The sequence below is a fragment of the Centruroides sculpturatus genome, unplaced genomic scaffold, assembly GCF_000671375.1.
Source record: "Centruroides sculpturatus isolate CEXI.00-Female unplaced genomic scaffold, Cexi_2.0 scaffold2093, whole genome shotgun sequence".
NCBI lineage: Eukaryota > Metazoa > Arthropoda > Arachnida > Scorpiones > Buthidae > Centruroides > Centruroides sculpturatus.
The window spans coordinates 40196-60852 of NW_019386237.1; the positions used below are offsets into that span (position 1 = coordinate 40196).

Consider the following 20657-nt stretch of genomic DNA (forward strand, 5'->3'; position numbering starts at 1 on the left):
TGATCCTAACGACCGCGACCGATCACACTTCCGAACTAACAGATATTTATCTTTCTCCCCTTTCTTCCCTCCCCGCATTCGAAGTAAACACGTTTGCCAGACCGGAGCATCCCTCCTTTGTTGCCGGACACCGGAAGGGGAGCGTGCGCTCTGCGCCTTCCCAAAATGGAGGCGGTTCTCGTCGGTTCCGCTTTTTGTTAACAAAAGCGGCGTTCGTCTACGTCGCGAAATCTCCTCCGATTTTACGGTTCTCCCATCGATCGGCGCTCCAACTTTATGGTGATTTCACGCAACGCGAACACACCCAAAAACGCGTAAGTGCCGCTAAGAGGTGGGCGCGATCCTTTTTTAAAAAGCCAGCTTACCACCAGACAGCCGGCCGAACTCTCTCGTAACTTTATAAGAAAGTACGCCTAGTTATCCGATAACTATCAGCCTTGATCTCTCGCGCTTAAACTTTATCGATTTGTAAAGTTTTAGAGAGAGAATATACGAGAAAAATAGTGGAATTTGAAATCCAAGACGACCCTCCACTAAAAAAGAAAAATAATAATAAAAAAAAAGCACTTGTTAGTTCCAACAGACGCAAAAGTTTCAATTAGTTCTAGGATTTTACAAGTATGCAATTAATATTTGAAGCGATTTATTATTCAATAAATATGCCACCACTCGTGAAAATTTTATCGGGATCTTTTGCGGATGGGAAAAATCTTCCAAAATTTCTCCAATTTCCGATAATGACGAGTAAGTCCACGCACGAGAGTTTTAATTAAAAGCCTTTAATCACTTTCCAGATATACCAGAGTACACAAGATCTTTGAATTTTTAATATTTTGACACTTTAAAAATGGGGGGTGGCCCAGAAGTCGGTTGACGGCGGGTTTTTTCGTGCGTTAAATTCTGCATTTTAATATTTTTAAAGAGCAAAGCTTTGCCTGCAGAGTAACAAAAGCATTGGAAGAGACAGTTTCTAAGTCAGTTAACCGACTTTCGGGCCACCCGCATTTCCAATACGATGCCCGTTCGTAATATTTAAGTCCACGACACAGGAATAAAGGATTTAAAGCCAGGTGCCGTAACGGAACATTACGCTAAACTATGATATGTGTCTTCATTCACACCCATTAAAATACACTGCGTTTAAATGCGGGCTTTCTATACCCTTAATAATACTGGTTTGACAATAAACACTCTCTTTGGCATCGGTAATACTGAAGAAAGTAATGGAGTATAATTAAATAAATAAATATATATAAATCATCATGGCACATTAGAAACAAATTAACAATCTACTGTATACATTATATAAATTTACATAAACGTAATTTTTTAGCGATGTATAACAAAACAGGCATCATCATCATCATTAAAACCACGCACATTTATGATGATAATTTTAACATAAAAGTGGTTTAAATTAACACATTTATTACATCAAATTTTATTGACTCCACATATTCCGTTAGAAATTCAACAATGATTTCTCTCTCTCTTAAAATTAATTTTACAGCAGGTTTACACGTGACATTCCTATTATATTATAGATTACAAACCACAAGATTTCACATTATTGCTGAAATCAAATATCACAAAAAGGTAGTAATTGTGAAGTGTCTAAATTTCTTGCAAAAATATAATAAATTTTAACTGCGAGGGAAGCTGCGGGGGAGAGTCGCAGTTTTCCCTTTTCGAATGGAAAAGGTGGAGAGTAAGAACGAGAAATTTAGCGAATTTGGAAATGCCGGGAGATTCTATGTCATTAATAACCTATGCCGTGGATGAAAATTCGTGTTTCACTCTTAACGCTTGCAAAAATTTGAATTCTCTTTACAATATACCCAAAAACACTTACTTATACAAGATGCTTAATGATCGTTAAACTATGGAATATTTATTAATATTTACTAAACTACTTAATGTTTGAAAAAATAGAATGAATGGAAATAGGAATAGCGGTCTATTTAGGAACACAAACGATAGGAACGAGAGTAGTTCACGAAGGAAGTGCATACACGTTTGGGGTGTGCACTTACCATAAATGCAATTATTTAGCATTAGAGACTATAAATAAAGGGAAAAAAATCTTTGGTAAGAGCGTAACAATTACAAACATCAAAATCAATAACTTAACAACAATAATTAACCATTAGTGGTGGAAATTACGAATAAAATACAAACACACACACAAAAAAAATAATAATACTAAGAAAAACTAATACTTAGAACTTTGGAGTTATATTTACAAAATATATAACAAGGAATGGCAAACTTTGTATTTTGTACACTAAAGGAATGTAAATTCGTGTCGAAAGCTAACCTAACGCAAAGATCTTCCCCGGTTTCGCACGACGACAAATATGGCACTTTTAAATTAACGCTAATGATAAATATAGAACGATTTAATAAATATTATTAAACTATAATGGACTAGTATCTATCAATAATAATAATAAGCCGGAACGAGTATTTACTTTTATCGACAGTCGCTGCCGAAGGCGATGGTGACGAAACGGAAATGCTCGATTTAAGTTTTAAATATGTAGAGATTCAGTATATTTAATGTTAAAAAATTTGTCTAGAATTTCATTTTTCTCGATCTCGTGTTCGAATTCGAAATTTTTACGGACTTCTTGCCAAGAGATTCGCCACCACAGTCATAAAACCGTGTCCCATAGCTCCTCCAGAAACATACTCGAGGACATTACGTCACACTTATCTAGAAGCCTGGTAGATTCTAGATCAGAGTGTTCTGGATTTATATCCGAAAGCCAGGAGCTCCTCGAAAAACGGCTTTACATTTGTGTCGGTGACTTTCGGTTAAAACGGTTGCATGGATTTTAATATAGTTATGAAATTATTTCGATTTCATAAATGCCAATCTGGAATTTATAATTTTAACTTTTTACGTAACAATAACGATGTGCATGGGAATCCTTTTTCTTTAAATATGCAAAAAATTGATTTGAAAACATGGCTCGTAATTAATTTACATAATGAATTCCGAAAACACAATAAGTAAGAACTTTCGGAATTCCGAATTGTCGAATAAATCGCTTTTCGACTTTTTATCCCACAATTCTGGGAGTTCCATTCGACATTTTAAAGTTCCGTGTGTAAAGCAGCATTCGTCACTACACTTCGGAATGTTTTCTCGATCGTAAATTAATATACAAAATTTAAGATACAAATAAAATTTGTAATGTTCCACCAAAGTATCATATTTCTGCTTCTAAAACATACCGCTCCGTACTGTACATTGCAAATTTTTAAGTATATATCGAATTTTAAGTCGCGCTATTTTTTATATTTCGTAAATTATTTATAATAATAATAAATATCCAGTGTTCTTTCATATATATAATAAATTTAACGCACTAATAGCCAGATATGAATATTTCAACGGAGTTTAATAGTTAAGCAAACACTACTCTACAAGTCTAATTATAAATTCCAGATTGTAAAATGTTTCCTTCGTTATATATCTATATACGCGAAATTATGTATGGGAATTATTTATGGATTTTAAAATGTTTGACAAAATTAAATTTAAAAGAGAATCGGTAGATTTTAAATATGAATGTTGCATATTTAAACGTCCAAAACAGATGAACCTGCAAATTTTAAAGTTTGTTTTTCTGTTGTTTTTTGTATACTGTAAATACGTTCTCGAAATTACAAAATCTCTAATCAAATGGCAGTTATCTTGAATCCAAATTATACGATAGTTGGGAATACCTTGTATGATCTTTCCATTTGTTGTTTTATATGTGCTTTTTTTATGTAAGACTAGAAAATTCTCGTTTACCTGTACAAAATCATCTCATCCGCATAACTCCGTGTGTTTATGTTTATGTATATGTATGTATATATATATATATATATATATATAATTTAGGTTCTGGAATTCTTCAGTATTTACTAAACTCTTCGATCATCAGATTGCGCACTCTCTCCGTCAGCATGGGTATGTCGCCGATGGTTAATCCATTCGTGGATATCGGCTGTAGAACAGTTATTGTCGTCTTTCCTTTGTTAAAAACAAAGAAATTAGACCCGGACAACACACAAAATGAAATGAAATAAAGGCACATTTTAATCGTGTACTTACCCGTTTCGAATTTTCTCTCTCTCGGATTGTAGAATTTGGAATAAGGTGTGTACACGATAGGAATTATTGGTAACTGCGGAAGAAGGAAAAAAAAAACTCTTTAAATTCACTCTTATTTAAGTTTACGATATAAATTAAATCGTGTAAAATTACCTGAGACTGAACTGCAATGTGGAAAGCACCCTTCTTGAACGGTAGAATGTGTCCCTCGTTATTTCGTGTCCCTTCCGGAAATATCCAGCACTTGATCTGAAATGAATTCGTCATTGTTAACAAAAAAAGACAACTATTAAGTTATCCGCAATAAAACTTTATAAATTCATGTGTGGTCCTTAGTATTTTTCAAGGAAAAAGAGAGCTGGGGGGGAGGAAACGGAATTATTAAATCAGAACATTAAAATGTAATTGGATACTCACTGGAAATGTCATCTCGCGACGCGATAGACGATCGTACGAGAAAGTAATTAATATAAATATTAATGTCGTGTTTGATCGGGTTAAACGACTGACATTCCCGGATTTGTGTACACGTAACAAGTGTTGGAATCGTGTCGAATTTTATCCTACAGGTTGCTTGCAAAATCACGTTTACAGACCTAAACATCCCCCAAAAAAGGTGAAAAAATATTCCGTGCTCGTGTGTGGTGTAATTCGTTTAATACCCCAAAATGGGGTAAATATTAAGAAACGAAATTCGGCACGGTAGCTTGTGTATAGGGAATATTGATGCTGTTAAATTTTGGAGGTTAAAGGTCGTGGAAGTGGGGAGAGTTGTAGCACTTTCCGCATCTTAATGAAAATTTTACACGTTATTAGCATTTGCAATTTTGTTTTTTTAAAAAATTTGTCCGTATTCTCAGAATTAAGCTTTTTGCCATTTTATAATAGTCAATAATATAAAACGTTTATAACAAAATCTCGTAACAGATGGCGCCACACACAAATTTATTCATTACGATTAATAATAATAAAGTTATTTTCAAAATAAAATCTCGTAACAGCCGGGAAAGTTACGCAACTCATGGCTAATTTTTTAAAATTGTGTGAAATTAAATACTGTCTACTAAAAAATTTTTTAAAAATCCCGATTTTTTGGTCGGAAACACCAGATTTACAGTGCTAAAAGTATTTGCGGAAGCAAAATACCTTTTTCTCTTTCATCTCGTTCATTTTCGCATTGAGTAGTTTCCGGGCCTCTTCAGAATTGGAGCGGTTCAAGAACACGCAACCGGCCAACCAGCAAAAGATTCCGAAGGGTCCGGACCAAAAAAGCTCCTGTTTCAACACCGGCAAACAGGGATGGAAAAAAGGCCAGATGTGCATCATACCTGAAAATGTACCGACACAGAAAGGTTTAAACAATATACAATTCNTTCATTTATTATAAAGGAGAGAAACAAAAATTTATTTGAAAATACAAATATTTGTTTTATTTGAGTCTTTAATTAATAAAAAACGACGAAAAACCATTTTAAAGTGCATTTTTATTCAACTAATATATCTATAAATAATATGTAGTCAAAAAAGTAGCCAATGCGGCAAATGATATTTTTTATACCAAACTAATAAAAGTGTAGTCAAATCTTGCAACGCTGGAGGGACTACTAAATAAAGCTGGAGTTGGGACTCAAAGGATTATAGACCCAAAAGCATGGAAAGGAGAGAAAGGACGAAAGTAAAGAAGTGAGAAAGTTTGGAAAATTAAGGGTCAATATGCGCATAACAGAAGGTCTATTTAACCTTTTTAACTACTTTTTATCTTTTGGTCTTTCTCTCCTTTCCCCGAATTTGACTCTATACTCCTTTGAGTCACAACTCCAGCTTTATTTAGTATACTTTCCTCATTCACACATTTTCAAATATTTGAAAATATTTCCTTTCCACTCAAAAATAAAATGTTTATAAAGGTTTACGGCTTTGTGAAATTTCTTTTTTGAGTTTATGCCATTGAAATAAATAAAAAACTTTGTCGGTTTTGTTTACACGTTTATTGGGCCGCATTAGAACTTGCCTTGGGCCGCGGATTGGACACCCCTGATCTAGAGGATAAGAGTTTTAATTTGATAACCGAATGTATTTTAAACCCCAGCCAATTGCTCAAACTAAGACGGACAAACCGAGACCCTTTCTCAAATAATATAGAGACTAGCAGGAACCAGTCGAAATCGTTTTATTTAATTAAAATACATGGAGCTCATTTAAAATTTGGTGTTCTAAGGGAAAATCATCAGTACGGCAAGTGTTTTCCGGGCCATTTGCAATGATTCTAGTCTACCTGTTCTGTGATACCACGAGGCTCCCATGACAATTTAGCATTCTTAAGACTGACCAATTTCAACTGGTGGGATTTCGGATAAATGGAGATAGTATCCGCTCGCCTCGTGGCAATCTCGTGACTGTTATAAAGCTCTTAACGCACCAACAATCGTATTTTCGAATTTCTTCTTATAGTTGGTAGATATGTCGAAAAAGCCATCAATCGGCATTAAATAACAAATTAGACGGTTAGAATTACATTTTGGTCTCATCATATAATTACAGAATAAAAACAGATTGACACTAAAAGTGGTAGATGGTGCTGTGGTCAATATTGAAAAAACTAATTTACTGAAAGAATAACAGTTAAGTTTTGCAAAATTTCTTTTAATTAAACGAGTAATTAGCAAACAAAGCAGGAATTCACAGTAGTGGTGAGCAACGGATTGTTCAAACGATTAAGAAAAACCAAATCGCTAGATGGCGTGAGAGTGCCCGTCATGTTTGTTGTTTGTCTTTCGGTAGTCTTAACATTGTACCTTTGCCACTCACCATACTTGAATCATTGCACCATTGTCAAACCTCTCTTCGGCGGTATCAACTATAGCATAAGAGCTTTAATTTGATACCAGAACCGTATTTTTGAATAAAAGGCTGGGGCTAAAACCCCAGCGTTTATTCAAACCAAGTCTTACAGTTTCAAACCCTCTTTAAATACATAGATTAGTATGTTAATTAAAGATAAATGGCTTATTTTAAAATACAATTAACGGAGAATAATCCGAAAAATAGAAAAAAGCATGCAGAAGATTAACTAAAATTGAAATAAAATTATTTCGCAGAAAGCGATCATTTATAAATAACGAATTAATCACACTTAATTTTCTCTTTGTTATCAGTTTCTTTACGCTTTTGTTGAGATTTGAGGATATTATGGGTTGTTAAAATAAGCGCTGCGAGCATCGCTGCAGAGCGATTTCTTCGATAGCGTTACTTCATTCATTTTCTTAAAGAGCTGCGCGCAGCGGTCTTAACTGGTTGAGGTTAAATCTACTGTATAACGCTCGTTTCAGCTGCTTTTCTCCCTGCAACAGAGATAGCTGTCTCCACGGTGAAAAAGCTTTAATTTTTATATGATGTGACAGTAAAGTTATAAGGTTTTAAACACCGTATTTTGTTTGTACTAATTTTCTTTTAAAATACTCATTAGTAAAATAAAATCAGATTTGACAAAACCCGTATATTTAAAATGTTTTATCATCTATTTTATGTTGCAGGAAGAAGCTGAATATACTAAATCATTAAATTTACCACCCAAACGAAGCATTGAATCTTAAAAATGAATTACAGTACTTTTAAAATGCTTCGATTTAAATAATTTGTAAAATACTCCAAAAGCTTCATCGAAATCCGCCATTTTAGAGCTGCAATGCGCGTTGTTAAAAGACCTTCAGTAGCGATTGCTTCCTAGTGCTGAATTTAACTAGCATTAGTTATTCCGTTTACCTGTTCGACGTTTGACGATTTTTCTGTTTTGTTTAGAATAATATACTTGTTCCTTTATATTCTATAAAGTGTTGGTGTTGAGAAAAGCTGCGGGAGGTTGCAAGAGGTTTTGCAATCGCCCAACATGTTTGTCTCTCAGATTAAACATCGAACTTTTGCCACTCCGTCACGCCCGAACAATTGCACCTTTCTAAAATCTCTCACCAGCGGCATCATCTACAGAATACGATCTTTAATTTGATACCTAAACCGTACTTTTAGCCCCAGACGTTTACTCAAACTAAGTCGAACAAAGTGAAATCATCTTTCAATTAATATATAGAATTACACTATTACCACGTATCGTTGATTCGTATCAAAGATAAAAGGATTGCTGTCATCGTTTCATTATTTGGAAGGTAGAAGTATGATGCTTTTATTAAAATGTAACAAAACAACAATTTTTATAATTAATACTCTCAATAAAAATGTAAACAAAAACTTTAATGCAATTCAATAATTAAGAATTATGTTTACAAGTAACTTTAAAGTTACTTCTAAAGTACATTTGGGTCAAATCGACCCGGATATTAGTTCGTAAAACCTGATTTATTTGACAAGACACTTCAAAGGTTTCTAATTTCGAAGGTCATCATTATTGAGTGTATAAAATTACAACGTCTCGCAAACTCTTAAGTACATTCGATAATATCCTCTACCCATTTAGAAAAATATTCAACGAATATTTATAATTTACAGAAATCGGCCCTTTATTCAAATAACCAACTATACAACAGGCAATATTTTTCAATGGGCTAATCAACACAATATAGAATTTAAAATATTTTATTATACATCGAAACCTCTAAATCTTCAATTTGAAAGACCAATTTGGGTTATGAAAAGTTCGATATACAGCAGGAAAAATGTTTTTTTTTTTTTTTTTTTTCTACTTATTCAAACGCAAAGTACAGGGTGTCCGAAAAGTTACTGTGCAGTGGAGAAGATTTAAGTAAAGTTTTACCTACCATACTGCAGTTTCTCCTACGAAAAATGCCGGAAATGTCTGGGGGAGTGAGGTCCGGAGATCAAGTAGGCCAGATTCCGCGAAAACTTATGCGATCGGCAAAGAAGTCTTCCAAAAACCGGAACATGTGGATAGAGCGATAACGCCATCTATCGGAAAGTGTAAATGCAAGACGTGCGACTTACGGATCTCGTACTGAATGCCGTACTTATAACTTTAATGTCATTTTGAATTTCTCAGTGCACGGTAACTTTTTGGACACCCTGTACACAGTAGAATAAAAGATGTAATTCTGTGCTATATTTAAACCAATGACATTTATTTAAATCATTATTAGACAAATACATAAAGCTGTGATAATGAAATATTTAAATAAATTTAGGTACAGTACATTTTACTTAATACTTTCTGCCACAAATGAAGAACTCCGCCCTAAATAGAAATATGAATTACGAGAAAAATCAGTTCTCTCCAATGATAGTTAAAAAACAAAAGACTAAAATAGAGTTTAGCCACTTCAGTGTTCTCTAAATAACAATTCTCTGCCGCTGTGACAAAAACAAAAAAACTGCTAACATTTCTACCAGGTGGTGAACGTAACGTTTTAAGCTACTCGACGATGCTGTAGGAAAGGTAAATTTAGCAGATTTTTCCACTGTCGAGTTATCCGTCTGTATTAAAGTCATTTGCCCAGGCTACGTGCTTAAGGATTCGCTGAACTTAATAGGTTGGTGGGCACGTAGCGAGTTGTCTCGTGGGCGACAGGGACACGTGAAATTTCGTTCGACTTTAGGAGTGGAAAAATACACTACATTATACTGGGTGTTCGCCGGAACCAGCAATCCAATTCGGTTTACGCGGGGATCCAAGAAGCGATTACAAGTTTTATTGTATTTGGCAAGAAAATTAAGAGTGTTAAAAGTCGAAAGAATTTTTATTTTCAAAAATATTGTAGTTTAATTTTAGATTCTACCGACAAGGAAACTCAAAAGCATTTGATATAGTATTAAAGTTCTATTAAGAATATTGTTTAGTTTGAATTATTTGAAACAAATTTATTATATAGGCCTATATATATATTTCATAGAATTATTTGCCAAACTATTTGAATAACAAACAGGTATTAAGTTTCTTTATAGTTATTTCTCATAGGAACTTATTCAATTCCAGAAGCTAATCTATTCAAAATTCCTAAAGCTTATTCCATAAATATTTATTTAAAAAATGAACTTTCTTCGCATCAGCAGAAAAAGTGAATTAATTAAAAAGTTACACCACCATTCTCCAAAACTGGAGTACCAGCAAGACACTTTCAATATGAAAATTGTAGCCTTTCCATTCAGACAAAGTGAAACTTATATAAACACCTTTCCACCTTAGTAAAATTCAGACAGTAAATTAAGCACAATCACGCTGTGATAATGGCATTTTTGCCAGTCATTCTGGTAAATGACGAGAAGGAAATCAACTGGTCAGTCAATTAATCATTTACAACCCGCGTAGAATTTTAGAAATATTTAAAAAAAACTGGTGTATTTTGTATTTGTTTCCAAAATTTCAAGTTTTAAATTTTCATTTTACGAAAATCAATAATCTTACCTATGACGTCCAGAGCACTCTGATGATTGCACACGATCACTGCCGACTGGTCTTTTATGATCCTATCTGGATTCTGAATCTCCCAGTGAAAGCTGAAGACCGGATTGATGAGATTATCTACCATCCAAGTAGCGTATCTATTAAAAAAAAAAAATGCCATAGTAAATTACTTTTACAAAAATCTCAAAAATTAAATCTCTTATATGTGTAGGAAAATCGATTAATTTTCATTGCACCCGAATATAGTAATGTACTAACATTTCAACCGCTTAAATCTTCATAGTTGAAATACTCAGGGAGGCCCAAATTCAGTTATTCATGTAAAGTTTGGTTTATTTGGTTATGGCAACGCGACACGTGGGTGATCTGCCAAAGGGGAGGCCTACCGGGAGGACTTTCTATGAGACTGATCCGTATTTAGGTGTTAGAAACATGAAGGAAACCCGGAAAACTCCACATGGCAGTGGCGTGCCGTGACATTTGATGATAGGGAAGCTGTGTTTCTGTCAGAAACCGACTTCCAGGGGCAATCAGTTAATTGCGCGTCAATGATAGTCTAGGGTCCATTCATATTCGTTTGTTCGATAAGACAGCAAAAACCGAAGACTTCTCTAAATGTATTTTTAATAGATTATTTATCTGTTTATTAAAACAACAAGTTCAATATAATTGCCTCTGTTATTAGATTCAATATATTCCCGGTGCCCTCTAAATGCCAATTGTTGCTTTGATTAAAAAAAAAAAACATNACCGAAAGAAAGAAAGAAAAAAAAAAAAAAAGGTTTTGAGGATTATTTGAATTTTAAACAAACATCGAAGGTCGTTCTCCTTCGTCTATAAGGGCGTTTCCTGACAAAAGATCAGAATTTCGTCCTTGGATAATAAATCAACAGGTGCCCATTCCCTGGAAAGTTCGACCCCCCTGTTGATTTCTATACGCCCCGTTCGAATCGATACAATATATTAATTAATAAAATAAACATGGTGTCCGTAAAGAGCGCACTCGAGTTTGTTTATATATAAAGCTCTTAATATCGAGTTCGTTGTTTAGAGTTGCAAAAAGAGATCCCCGCAAGTGAGTTCACGCGTGTGGTCCACGTTTGCTTATCCAGCAAAAGTTTTAAGTCGACCCTTTTTCTGTGATTGATTAGACAACTTAATTAGTCAACAGATAACGACTGTTATTAGTATCGATGTTTACAATGAATCGGATGTAACCCGAATTACGGATGCGTGTCTCGTCTAGGGGATGATAAATTTCACTAGACTGCATTAATGAGGCTGGCCAGAAGAGTTGTTAACTACTTGGAAAATGGTCCGGCGATTAAAATCGCCACCCCTCACTGTTAAGGTGGAAGTTATTTAATACCGAAAAAAAGATCGATTAAGCCAAAATTTACTATATTCTTTTTCTTTAATGGTTTACAGGAGACACGTCTGCGTGCAGAATAAAGTCGTCACTCGTCCCATAAAACAGGTGGAGTCTTACTGTAAACCCGTATACAAGACGTACACTTATGTGTGCGACAAGGAAAAATATCGCCTCTGCTCCTCTTTCAGGTAAGGTAACCTCGCCGGACATTTAAATAATACGATTTTGATGTATAATTAAAATGCTTTAATTTAGAGTGGTGTACGAAAAGGCTCTCAGGACCGTTCACAAAATAGCCGCTCAGACAGAAACTCTGTACGTTTGCTGCCCGGGTTGGACGCAGGTTTCTCAAGCGAAACACGACTGTACTCAAGGTATTTAGTTAAGTATCAAAGGTTCGATCCTTAAATTATTTTTCTGTAATTGTTACGATTTGATTCGCAGCTATCTGCATTCAAGAATGTAAAAATGGAGGAAAGTGTAAGAAACCGGATCACTGCCACTGTCCTCTGGGATGGACTGGAAAAAGCTGCGATATAGGTAATTCGTTTATGATTAATACACGAGAAAACTTTACTAAAGGTGCGAACGGTAATGATCCTGAATACTTTAACATACTGACACTACTGACAAACGAAATGACATATAAACAAGACACAACAATGTCAAGAATCGCACATGGTTTTAATATGGCTTCTACCGTTTTATTCCCAACCTGTGGTACGCGTACCCCTAGGGGTACGCGATAGGTTGTTTAGGGGTACAGAAAAAAGTTAGTTATTATAGCAGAAAAAATAATATATTATGTATCACAAACTAATAGTATTAAAAAATTATTAGGTAAAACATGTTCCTTGCAACAATCATAACTTTTTATACATTTTTTCATNGTATGAATATACTTTTAAAGAAAATTATAATTAAATATAGCTTTGTAAAGAAACGTACATAAAAATAGCATAAAATATTCTTTACTTTTTAAATCTTAAAACAATCCACTTAGTCAAATAGCTCCTTACCAGTGGCTAATGGATGGAATCGGAGACGGTCCTGATAGGTGTGCAGTGCGTGCATGAACGTGGGCTGCCAAAACCCGGGGTGCCGATACTGGTCAATGTCAAACGCCTCTTTTGTCGCATCACTAGTATACCTCAAAGGACGCGACAGGATTGTTGTATCAATAAATTTTAAACGTTTCTCACCAGAGCAGTAAAAATCTAAATATGTTAAACTTAATAGATTGCCCGTCATTTGTTTTCTAACTAATTCGTTTTAGGACCAGGTGTCCACGGAGATTTCCAAAATTTACAACTATTCGGTCACTCATTAAACTGGAAAAATTTCTGTCTTTATTACATCTAATATTACGAAGAAATCAGTCCCAACTGTACTCGGCTAGAGATTGGTTCGGTTAAGCTTTATAGTAAAATTCTGGCTCCATCATGGTTTTTATTCATGTCCCTAATTTCCTAATCTCTTATTTCCATTTTAGTAGTAGTTAAATAATTAAGTTGAAACCGGTTACTTTGTACTTGAATATTTGTTTAGTCTTGGGAAAGAAGTGGAAAAAGAAATTTTTATGACAAAAGATACATAACTTGTAAATTTAAGGAATATAAATTCTAGAGCTTTTTTTATACCTTGTGCGTCTCATTCATTAAATTTGGTTGTAAATGATGATGTCAAAGTAACAGTTATTTTTTAACATTGTACAAGAATTGTAATATTTTTTCTGCATCCCCTCATAGATGGGACATAGTAAATCACCGTTTTAACATTGAAATTTATAAGTAATACAAGATGGGAAAGCAGAATAAATATATCAAATATTTTAATGAATTTTTTTAAAACTCCTCGTCAACTATACAGAACTATAATAAAAACATGCCAGTAAACTCCTATCGATGGGTTGTTATAAATCTCGTGATTCACATAATGGGGCGAGGGCGGCCAAATATCTAGCAGGCAGGCGGCTAACAGTTCAAAACCGGTCCTGGATAGAATCATTGGAAGCGTTATACAATATTTTGGTGTGTAGCTTCCAACCAGCTAAACCGCGAAATTTATGCTGTGTAAAGCACATGTTCAAATGCCTGTAGTCTTGTTGCTTTACACCAGCGCTGTCCAACTTATCATAGCCCGCGGGCCATATTTTTTTCACCGAACATTTCGGGGGCCGAGAAGGTTTGTGATGGCTAATTGGTCGGCCGGGAATCACGTCACATCACATTTGCATAGTGCTACGGTTCAGTAAGCACTAATTGGTCATCGAGTCCGATGTTGACGCTATAAAAAGGCGACAGTTCGACACACCGGATATACGTCANGGAAGCAAAATACCTTTTTCTCTTTCATCTCGTTCATTTTCGCATTGAGTAGTTTCCGGGCCTCTTCAGAATTGGAGCGGTTCAAGAACACGCAACCGGCCAACCAGCAAAAGATTCCGAAGGGTCCGGACCAAAAAAGCTCCTGTTTCAACACCGGCAAACAGGGATGGAAAAAAGGCCAGATGTGCATCATACCTGAAAATGTACCGACACAGAAAGGTTTAAACAATATACAATTCGTAAATTGCTAAATATGAATAATTACCACACAATTTTTATAGGAGATGAGGATTGAAAAGAGTTTCTTTAAACCTAAGCCAAATTTTTCATGTTTACTTCTAGCAAATTAGAGGAGGAGTTAAGAGGTTCTGACCACTTACAGATGAATTCTGTATAGTGATTAAGCATAAATCGCGTACGTATAAACTATCACCAACCAAAATTATCCTGTATATTTTGACAGATTAGGCTCAATACTGTTCCTAACTAATGCGATCCTAGTACTTTTAACTTATAGGATTTTAATTTTAACAATACTGAAAAAAAAACACCCGTAACTGTTTCGTACGTTCGGCATTAATTAAATAAATCTCAAAATTCAAAAATTCTGTCGTTTTTTTGGAGTTTTCTTTTTTGTAAGCGAAGATCCAGAAAATCTTCATTTAACAAGAAGCAGATTCTTCTGAAATAAATCCGTCATTATCTTTTAAACATCGAGTTTCTATACACTCGAATGATACGATCCAATTCCTTGCTAATTTTAATACGCTAAAATACACTTTAGAAACCTTCGGTGAATAAACAAGGATTTTTCAACCAGCCTTTTACCACAACGGCCTGGATTTTCAGTCGATAACGCGCGATCATTACCTATTTTAATGGGTGTTTTAAATGTTAAATCACTTCCGTGAAGCGCAAAATGGCATTTGTCAGTTTATGCCGCATCTTTATTTAATGCTCCACGATTTTCTTCTGGTTAATAGCGTTAATAATAATTACAAATTTCTCCTTATAATTAATAATGTTGCAAATAAAAGTCAGTTAACCGGAATTTTTCGAAACTATTTTAAAAATGTTCCGATTACGTCATCCGAGGCTTCGATTTAAGTGATTTGGCCAGGGAGTGGGAGCCTCATATCTAAGGCCCACATCCGTATACAGGCTCAAACTAGAATTTATATACTAAAATATATTAGTTAAAAGTCTAGAAAATCAGTTTAAGTAACTTTAAACGAGTAGAGAGGAAAGAAACTGATAAATCCAGAACCATGTTAGAAGGTATAGAGCAGGGGTGTCCAACCCGCGGGCCGCATGCGGCCCAAGGCAAGTTCCAATGAGGCCCAATAAACGTGTAAACGAAACTGACAAAATTTTAAATTTATTATGTATTTATTTATTTATTTCAAAAGCATAAAGTCAAAAAAGAAGTTTCACAAAGTTTACACATATTTTATTTTTGAGTAGAAAGAAAATATTTTCAAATACTTGGAAAGGTGTGAATGAGGAAGGAATACTAAATAAAGCTGGAGTAGTGACTCAAAGAGCATAGTCCCAAATTCGGGAAAAGGAGAGAAAGGCCAAAAGATATAAAGTAGTGAAAAAGGTAAAATAGATATTCTGTTATGCAAATATTGACCTTTAATTTTCCAACCTTCCTCACTTTATCTTTTGTCCTTTCTCTCTTTTCCCTCGTTTGGGTTTCTAATCCTTGAGCCCCAACTCCAGCTTTATTTAGTATTCCTTCCAGCGTTGCAAGATTTGGCTACTTTGCGCCAAATTTGGCTATCCTTTTTGTTAGTTTGGCGTAAAAAATATCAATTGGCGTATTGGTTACTTGTTGGTCTATATATTATTTATAAATATATTAGTTGAATAAAAATGCACTTTAAAATAGTGTTTCGTTGTTTTTTTTTTATTAGAGACCCAAATAAAAATATTTGTGTTTTTCGAAAAAACTTTTGTTCGTCTCCTCTACAATAAATAAATTTATCTATTTCTAAGTATAAATTGAAAGTGTAGAAGTAATTTTTTAAATATTCTTTTTCGTGATAGTTTTAATACTTATTACTGTAATCTAGATATGTTAATTCTTAAATATACAAGTATATTTAAGGATTGGGCTACAAGTATATATAATATATTACTGCTTGTGGCCCAAAACTCCAAGACTTCTTCCAATGTGGCCCAGAGAAACAAAAAGGTTGGACACCCCTGGTACAGAGAGAGGCCCAGCCTCAGGACCTATTAATGAGTTATATGCATTATAAAAAAGAAAAAAATAGATTAAAAATGAATACGAATCTAAATTAAAGAAAATGTGAAATTTGAAGCCAGACAAAAGGATAAATCAATTACTGTTTTTTATAATTAGGACTGTTCTCAGACTGGTTGTGCCATCTATCGATAGAAATAGAAAATAGTCAATTGATTTTTCAACAAATAATTCCACTTTGGATAATTTTTACGCAGATAATCAATATAATCGTCGAACGTACGAATAAAATAACGTTCTGAAATTAATAATAAAATATATTACTAATATATAACGATTAAATTAATTTAAATAAAATATATTAGTTCTTGGAAGGCTATAAATAATAATTATTTAGAACATTTTCAAATTTCAAAGTATAGCCTAAATACATTATTAATAATTTATTATTAAACAACAAACGAATGGCCAGATTCCTTTATAGGGCTATTAAGGCTGAGTAATTACTAAGCAATTTGGAGGAAGGCGGGACGCCATCTCTTCTTAAGTATAACAATTAAAAAATAATAATAATAATTCACTATTAATTTTATTTTGGTGTAAATATTCTTTAGAAGAGAATTTATAAAAATGTACGAAACACGACACGCAATTCCAGTTCGTATCAGTAAACCGAAAGTAAAATATAATTTTAATATTGTATGTGTGTTTTATATATACTCATTATATAGTACACAAAAACATCAAAAAGTACAGAATACGCCTTTAACAATGGGCAGCAGTTTGGGAGAAATGCAAACATTTTCAATCCGTTTAACGAATCATAGTTTATGTCCAGAGAAGACACATTAACAGGATCGAAAACATTCGGAATTTTCGAAAACTAGCCGCGTGCCTGGCTTTTGAGGAGGTGCGGAAATTGACGAGATAATGGCAAAAACAATGGTCTTCGTAACTAAAATGTACATTTGACCTTGGTATTTACAACAATGAAGTTGAAAAACACAAAAAATTGCTCGTGCTAAAGTTAATGGACTGGTACTCTAATGTGTTTGTCTCCAGAGACTTAACATTGTACGTTTACCACTTCGCCACGCCCGAACCATTGCACCTTTCTCAAATATCTCTTTGGCGGAATTATCTAGAGCAAGAGTGTCCAACCTGTTTGTTTCTCTGGGCCACATTGGAAGAAGTCATGGAGTTTTGGGCCACAAGTATATTATATAGGCCTATACTGTACTTGTGGCACAAGTATATTTTGGCCCAATCCTTAAATATACTTGTATATTTAAGGATTAACATGTCTAGATTATAGTAATAAGTATTAAAACTTTATTACGAAAAAGGATATTTTAAAAAATTACTTCTACAGACACTTTCAATTTTTACTTAGAAATAGATAAATTCATTTATTATAAAGGAGAGAAACAAAAATTTATTTGAAAATACAAATATTTGTTTTATTTGAGTCTTTAATTAATAAAAAACGACGAAAAACCATTTTAAAGTGCATTTTTATTCAACTAATATATCTATAAATAATATGTAGTCAAAAAAGTAGCCAATGCGGCAAATGATATTTTTTATACCAAACTAATAAAAGTGTAGTCAAATCTTGCAACGCTGGAGGGACTACTAAATAAAGCTGGAGTTGGGACTCAAAGGATTATAGACCCAAAAGCATGGAAAGGAGAGAAAGGACGAAAGTAAAGAAGTGAGAAAGTTTGAAAAATTAAGGGTCAATATGCGCATAACAGAAGGTCTATTTAACCTTTTTAACTACTTTTTATCTTTTGGTCTTTCTCTCCTTTCCCCGAATTTGACTCTATACTCCTTTGAGTCACAACTCCAGCTTTATTTAGTATACTTTCCTCATTCACACATTTTCAAATATTTGAAAATATTTCCTTTCCACTCAAAAATAAAATGTTTATAAAGGTTTACGGCTTTGTGAAATTTCTTTTTTGAGTTTATGCCATTGAAATAAATAAAAAACTTTGTCGGTTTTGTTTACACGTTTATTGGGCCGCATTAGAACTTGCCTTGGGCCGCGGATTGGACACCCCTGATCTAGAGGATAAGAGTTTTAATTTGATAACCGAATGTATTTTAAACCCCAGCCAATTGCTCAAACTAAGACGGACAAACCGAGACCCTTTCTCAAATAATATAGAGACTAGCAGGAACCAGTCGAAATCGTTTTATTTAATTAAAATACATGGAGCTCATTTAAAATTTGGTGTTCTAAGGGAAAATCATCAGTACGGCAAGTGTTTTCCGGGCCATTTGCAATGATTCTAGTCTACCTGTTCTGTGATACCACGAGGCTCCCATGACAATTTAGCATTCTTAAGACTGACCAATTTCAACTGGTGGGATTTCGGATAAATGGAGATAGTATCCGCTCGCCTCGTGGCAATCTCGTGACTGTTATAAAGCTCTTAACGCACCAACAATCGTATTTTCGAATTTCTTCTTATAGTTGGTAGATATGTCGAAAAAGCCATCAATCGGCATTAAATAACAAATTAGACGGTTAGAATTACATTTTGGTCTCATCATATAATTACAGAATAAAAACAGATTGACACTAAAAGTGGTAGATGGTGCTGTGGTCAATATTGAAAAAACTAATTTACTGAAAGAATAACAGTTAAGTTTTGCAAAATTTCTTTTAATTAAACGAGTAATTAGCAAACAAAGCAGGAATTCACAGTAGTGGTGAGCAACGGATTGTTCAAACGATTAAGAAAAACCAAATCGCTAGATGGCGTGAGAGTGCCCGTCATGTTTGTTGTTTGTCTTTCGGTAGTCTTAACATTGTACCTTTGCCACTCACCATACTTGAATCATTGCACCATTGTCAAACCTCTCTTCGGCGGTATCAACTATAGCATAAGAGCTTTAATTTGATACCAGAACCGTATTTTTGAATAAAAGGCTGGGGCTAAAACCCCAGCGTTTATTCAAACCAAGTCTTACAGTTTCAAACCCTCTTTAAATACATAGATTAGTATGTTAATTAAAGATAAATGGCTTATTTTAAAATACAATTAACGGAGAATAATCCGAAAAATAGAAAAAAGCATGCAGAAGATTAACTAAAATTGAAATAAAATTATTTCGCAGAAAGCGATCATTTATAAATAACGAATTAATCACACTTAATTTTCTCTTTGTTATCAGTTTCTTTACGCTTTTGTTGAGATTTGAGGATATTATGGGTTGTTAAAATAAGCGCTGCGAGCATCGCTGCAGAGCGATTTCTTCGATAGCGTTACTTCATTCATTTTCTTAAAGAGCTGCGCGCAGCGGTCTTAACTGGTTGAGGTTAAATCTACTGTATAACGCTCGTTTCAGCTGCTTTTCTCCCTGCAACAGAGATAGCTGTCTCCACGGTGAAAAAGCTTTAATTTTTATATGATGTGACAGTAAAGTTATAAGGTTTTAAACACCGTATTTTGTTTGTACTAATTTTCTTTTAAAATACTCATTAGTAAAATAAAATCAGATTTGACAAAACCCGTATATTTAAAATGTTTTATCATCTATTTTATGTTGCAGGAAGAAGCTGAATATACTAAATCATTAAATTTACCACCCAAACGAAGCATTGAATCTTAAAAATGAATTACAGTACTTTTAAAATGCTTCGATTTAAATAATTTGTAAAATACTCCAAAAGCTTCATCGAAATCCGCCATTTTAGAGCTGCAATGCGCGTTGTTAAAAGACCTTCAGTAGCGATTGCTTCCTAGTGCTGAATTTAACTAGCATTAGTTATTCCGTTTACCTGTTCGACGTTTGACGATTTTTCTGTTTTGTTTAGAATAATATACTTGTTCCTTTATATTCTATAAAGTGTTGGTGTTGAGAAAAGCTGCGGGAGGTTGCAAGAGGTTTTGCAATCGCCCAACATGTTTGTCTCTCAGATTAAACATCGAACTTTTGCCACTCCGTCACGCCCGAACAATTGCACCTTTCTAAAATCTCTCACCAGCGGCATCATCTACAGAATACGATCTTTAATTTGATACCTAAACCGTACTTTTAGCCCCAGACGTTTACTCAAACTAAGTCGAACAAAGTGAAATCATCTTTCAATTAATATATAGAATTACACTATTACCACGTATCGTTGATTCGTATCAAAGATAAAAGGATTGCTGTCATCGTTTCATTATTTGGAAGGTAGAAGTATGATGCTTTTATTAAAATGTAACAAAACAACAATTTTTATAATTAATACTCTCAATAAAAATGTAAACAAA

At 34.0% G+C, this 20657-nt stretch overlaps 2 protein-coding genes across 2 annotated transcripts; one reads left to right on the plus strand and one right to left on the minus strand.

Moving 5' to 3' along the window:
• Window positions 1-759: 759 nt before the first annotated feature.
• LOC111614209 (1-acyl-sn-glycerol-3-phosphate acyltransferase alpha-like) lies at window positions 760-10617 on the minus strand. The gene is made up of 5 exons (XM_023355592.1): window positions 10476-10617; window positions 5255-5436; window positions 4262-4357; window positions 4109-4181; window positions 760-4027 (listed from the first exon to the last, which is right to left on the minus strand). Exons 1-5 carry the CDS (start codon window positions 10597-10599, stop codon window positions 3909-3911), a joined length of 594 nt encoding a protein of 197 aa, XP_023211360.1. The 5' UTR covers window positions 10600-10617; the 3' UTR covers window positions 760-3908.
• A 1275-nt stretch (window positions 10618-11892) lies between these two features.
• Window positions 11893-12567, plus strand: LOC111614212 (epidermal growth factor-like protein 8; the record flags this gene model as incomplete). The annotated part of the gene is made up of 3 exons (XM_023355595.1): window positions 11893-12035; window positions 12103-12221; window positions 12292-12567. Coding segments are annotated over exons 1-3 (538 nt in total), but the record flags the coding sequence as incomplete, so codon positions are not given.
• Between the last annotated feature and the right edge of the window lie 8090 nt (window positions 12568-20657).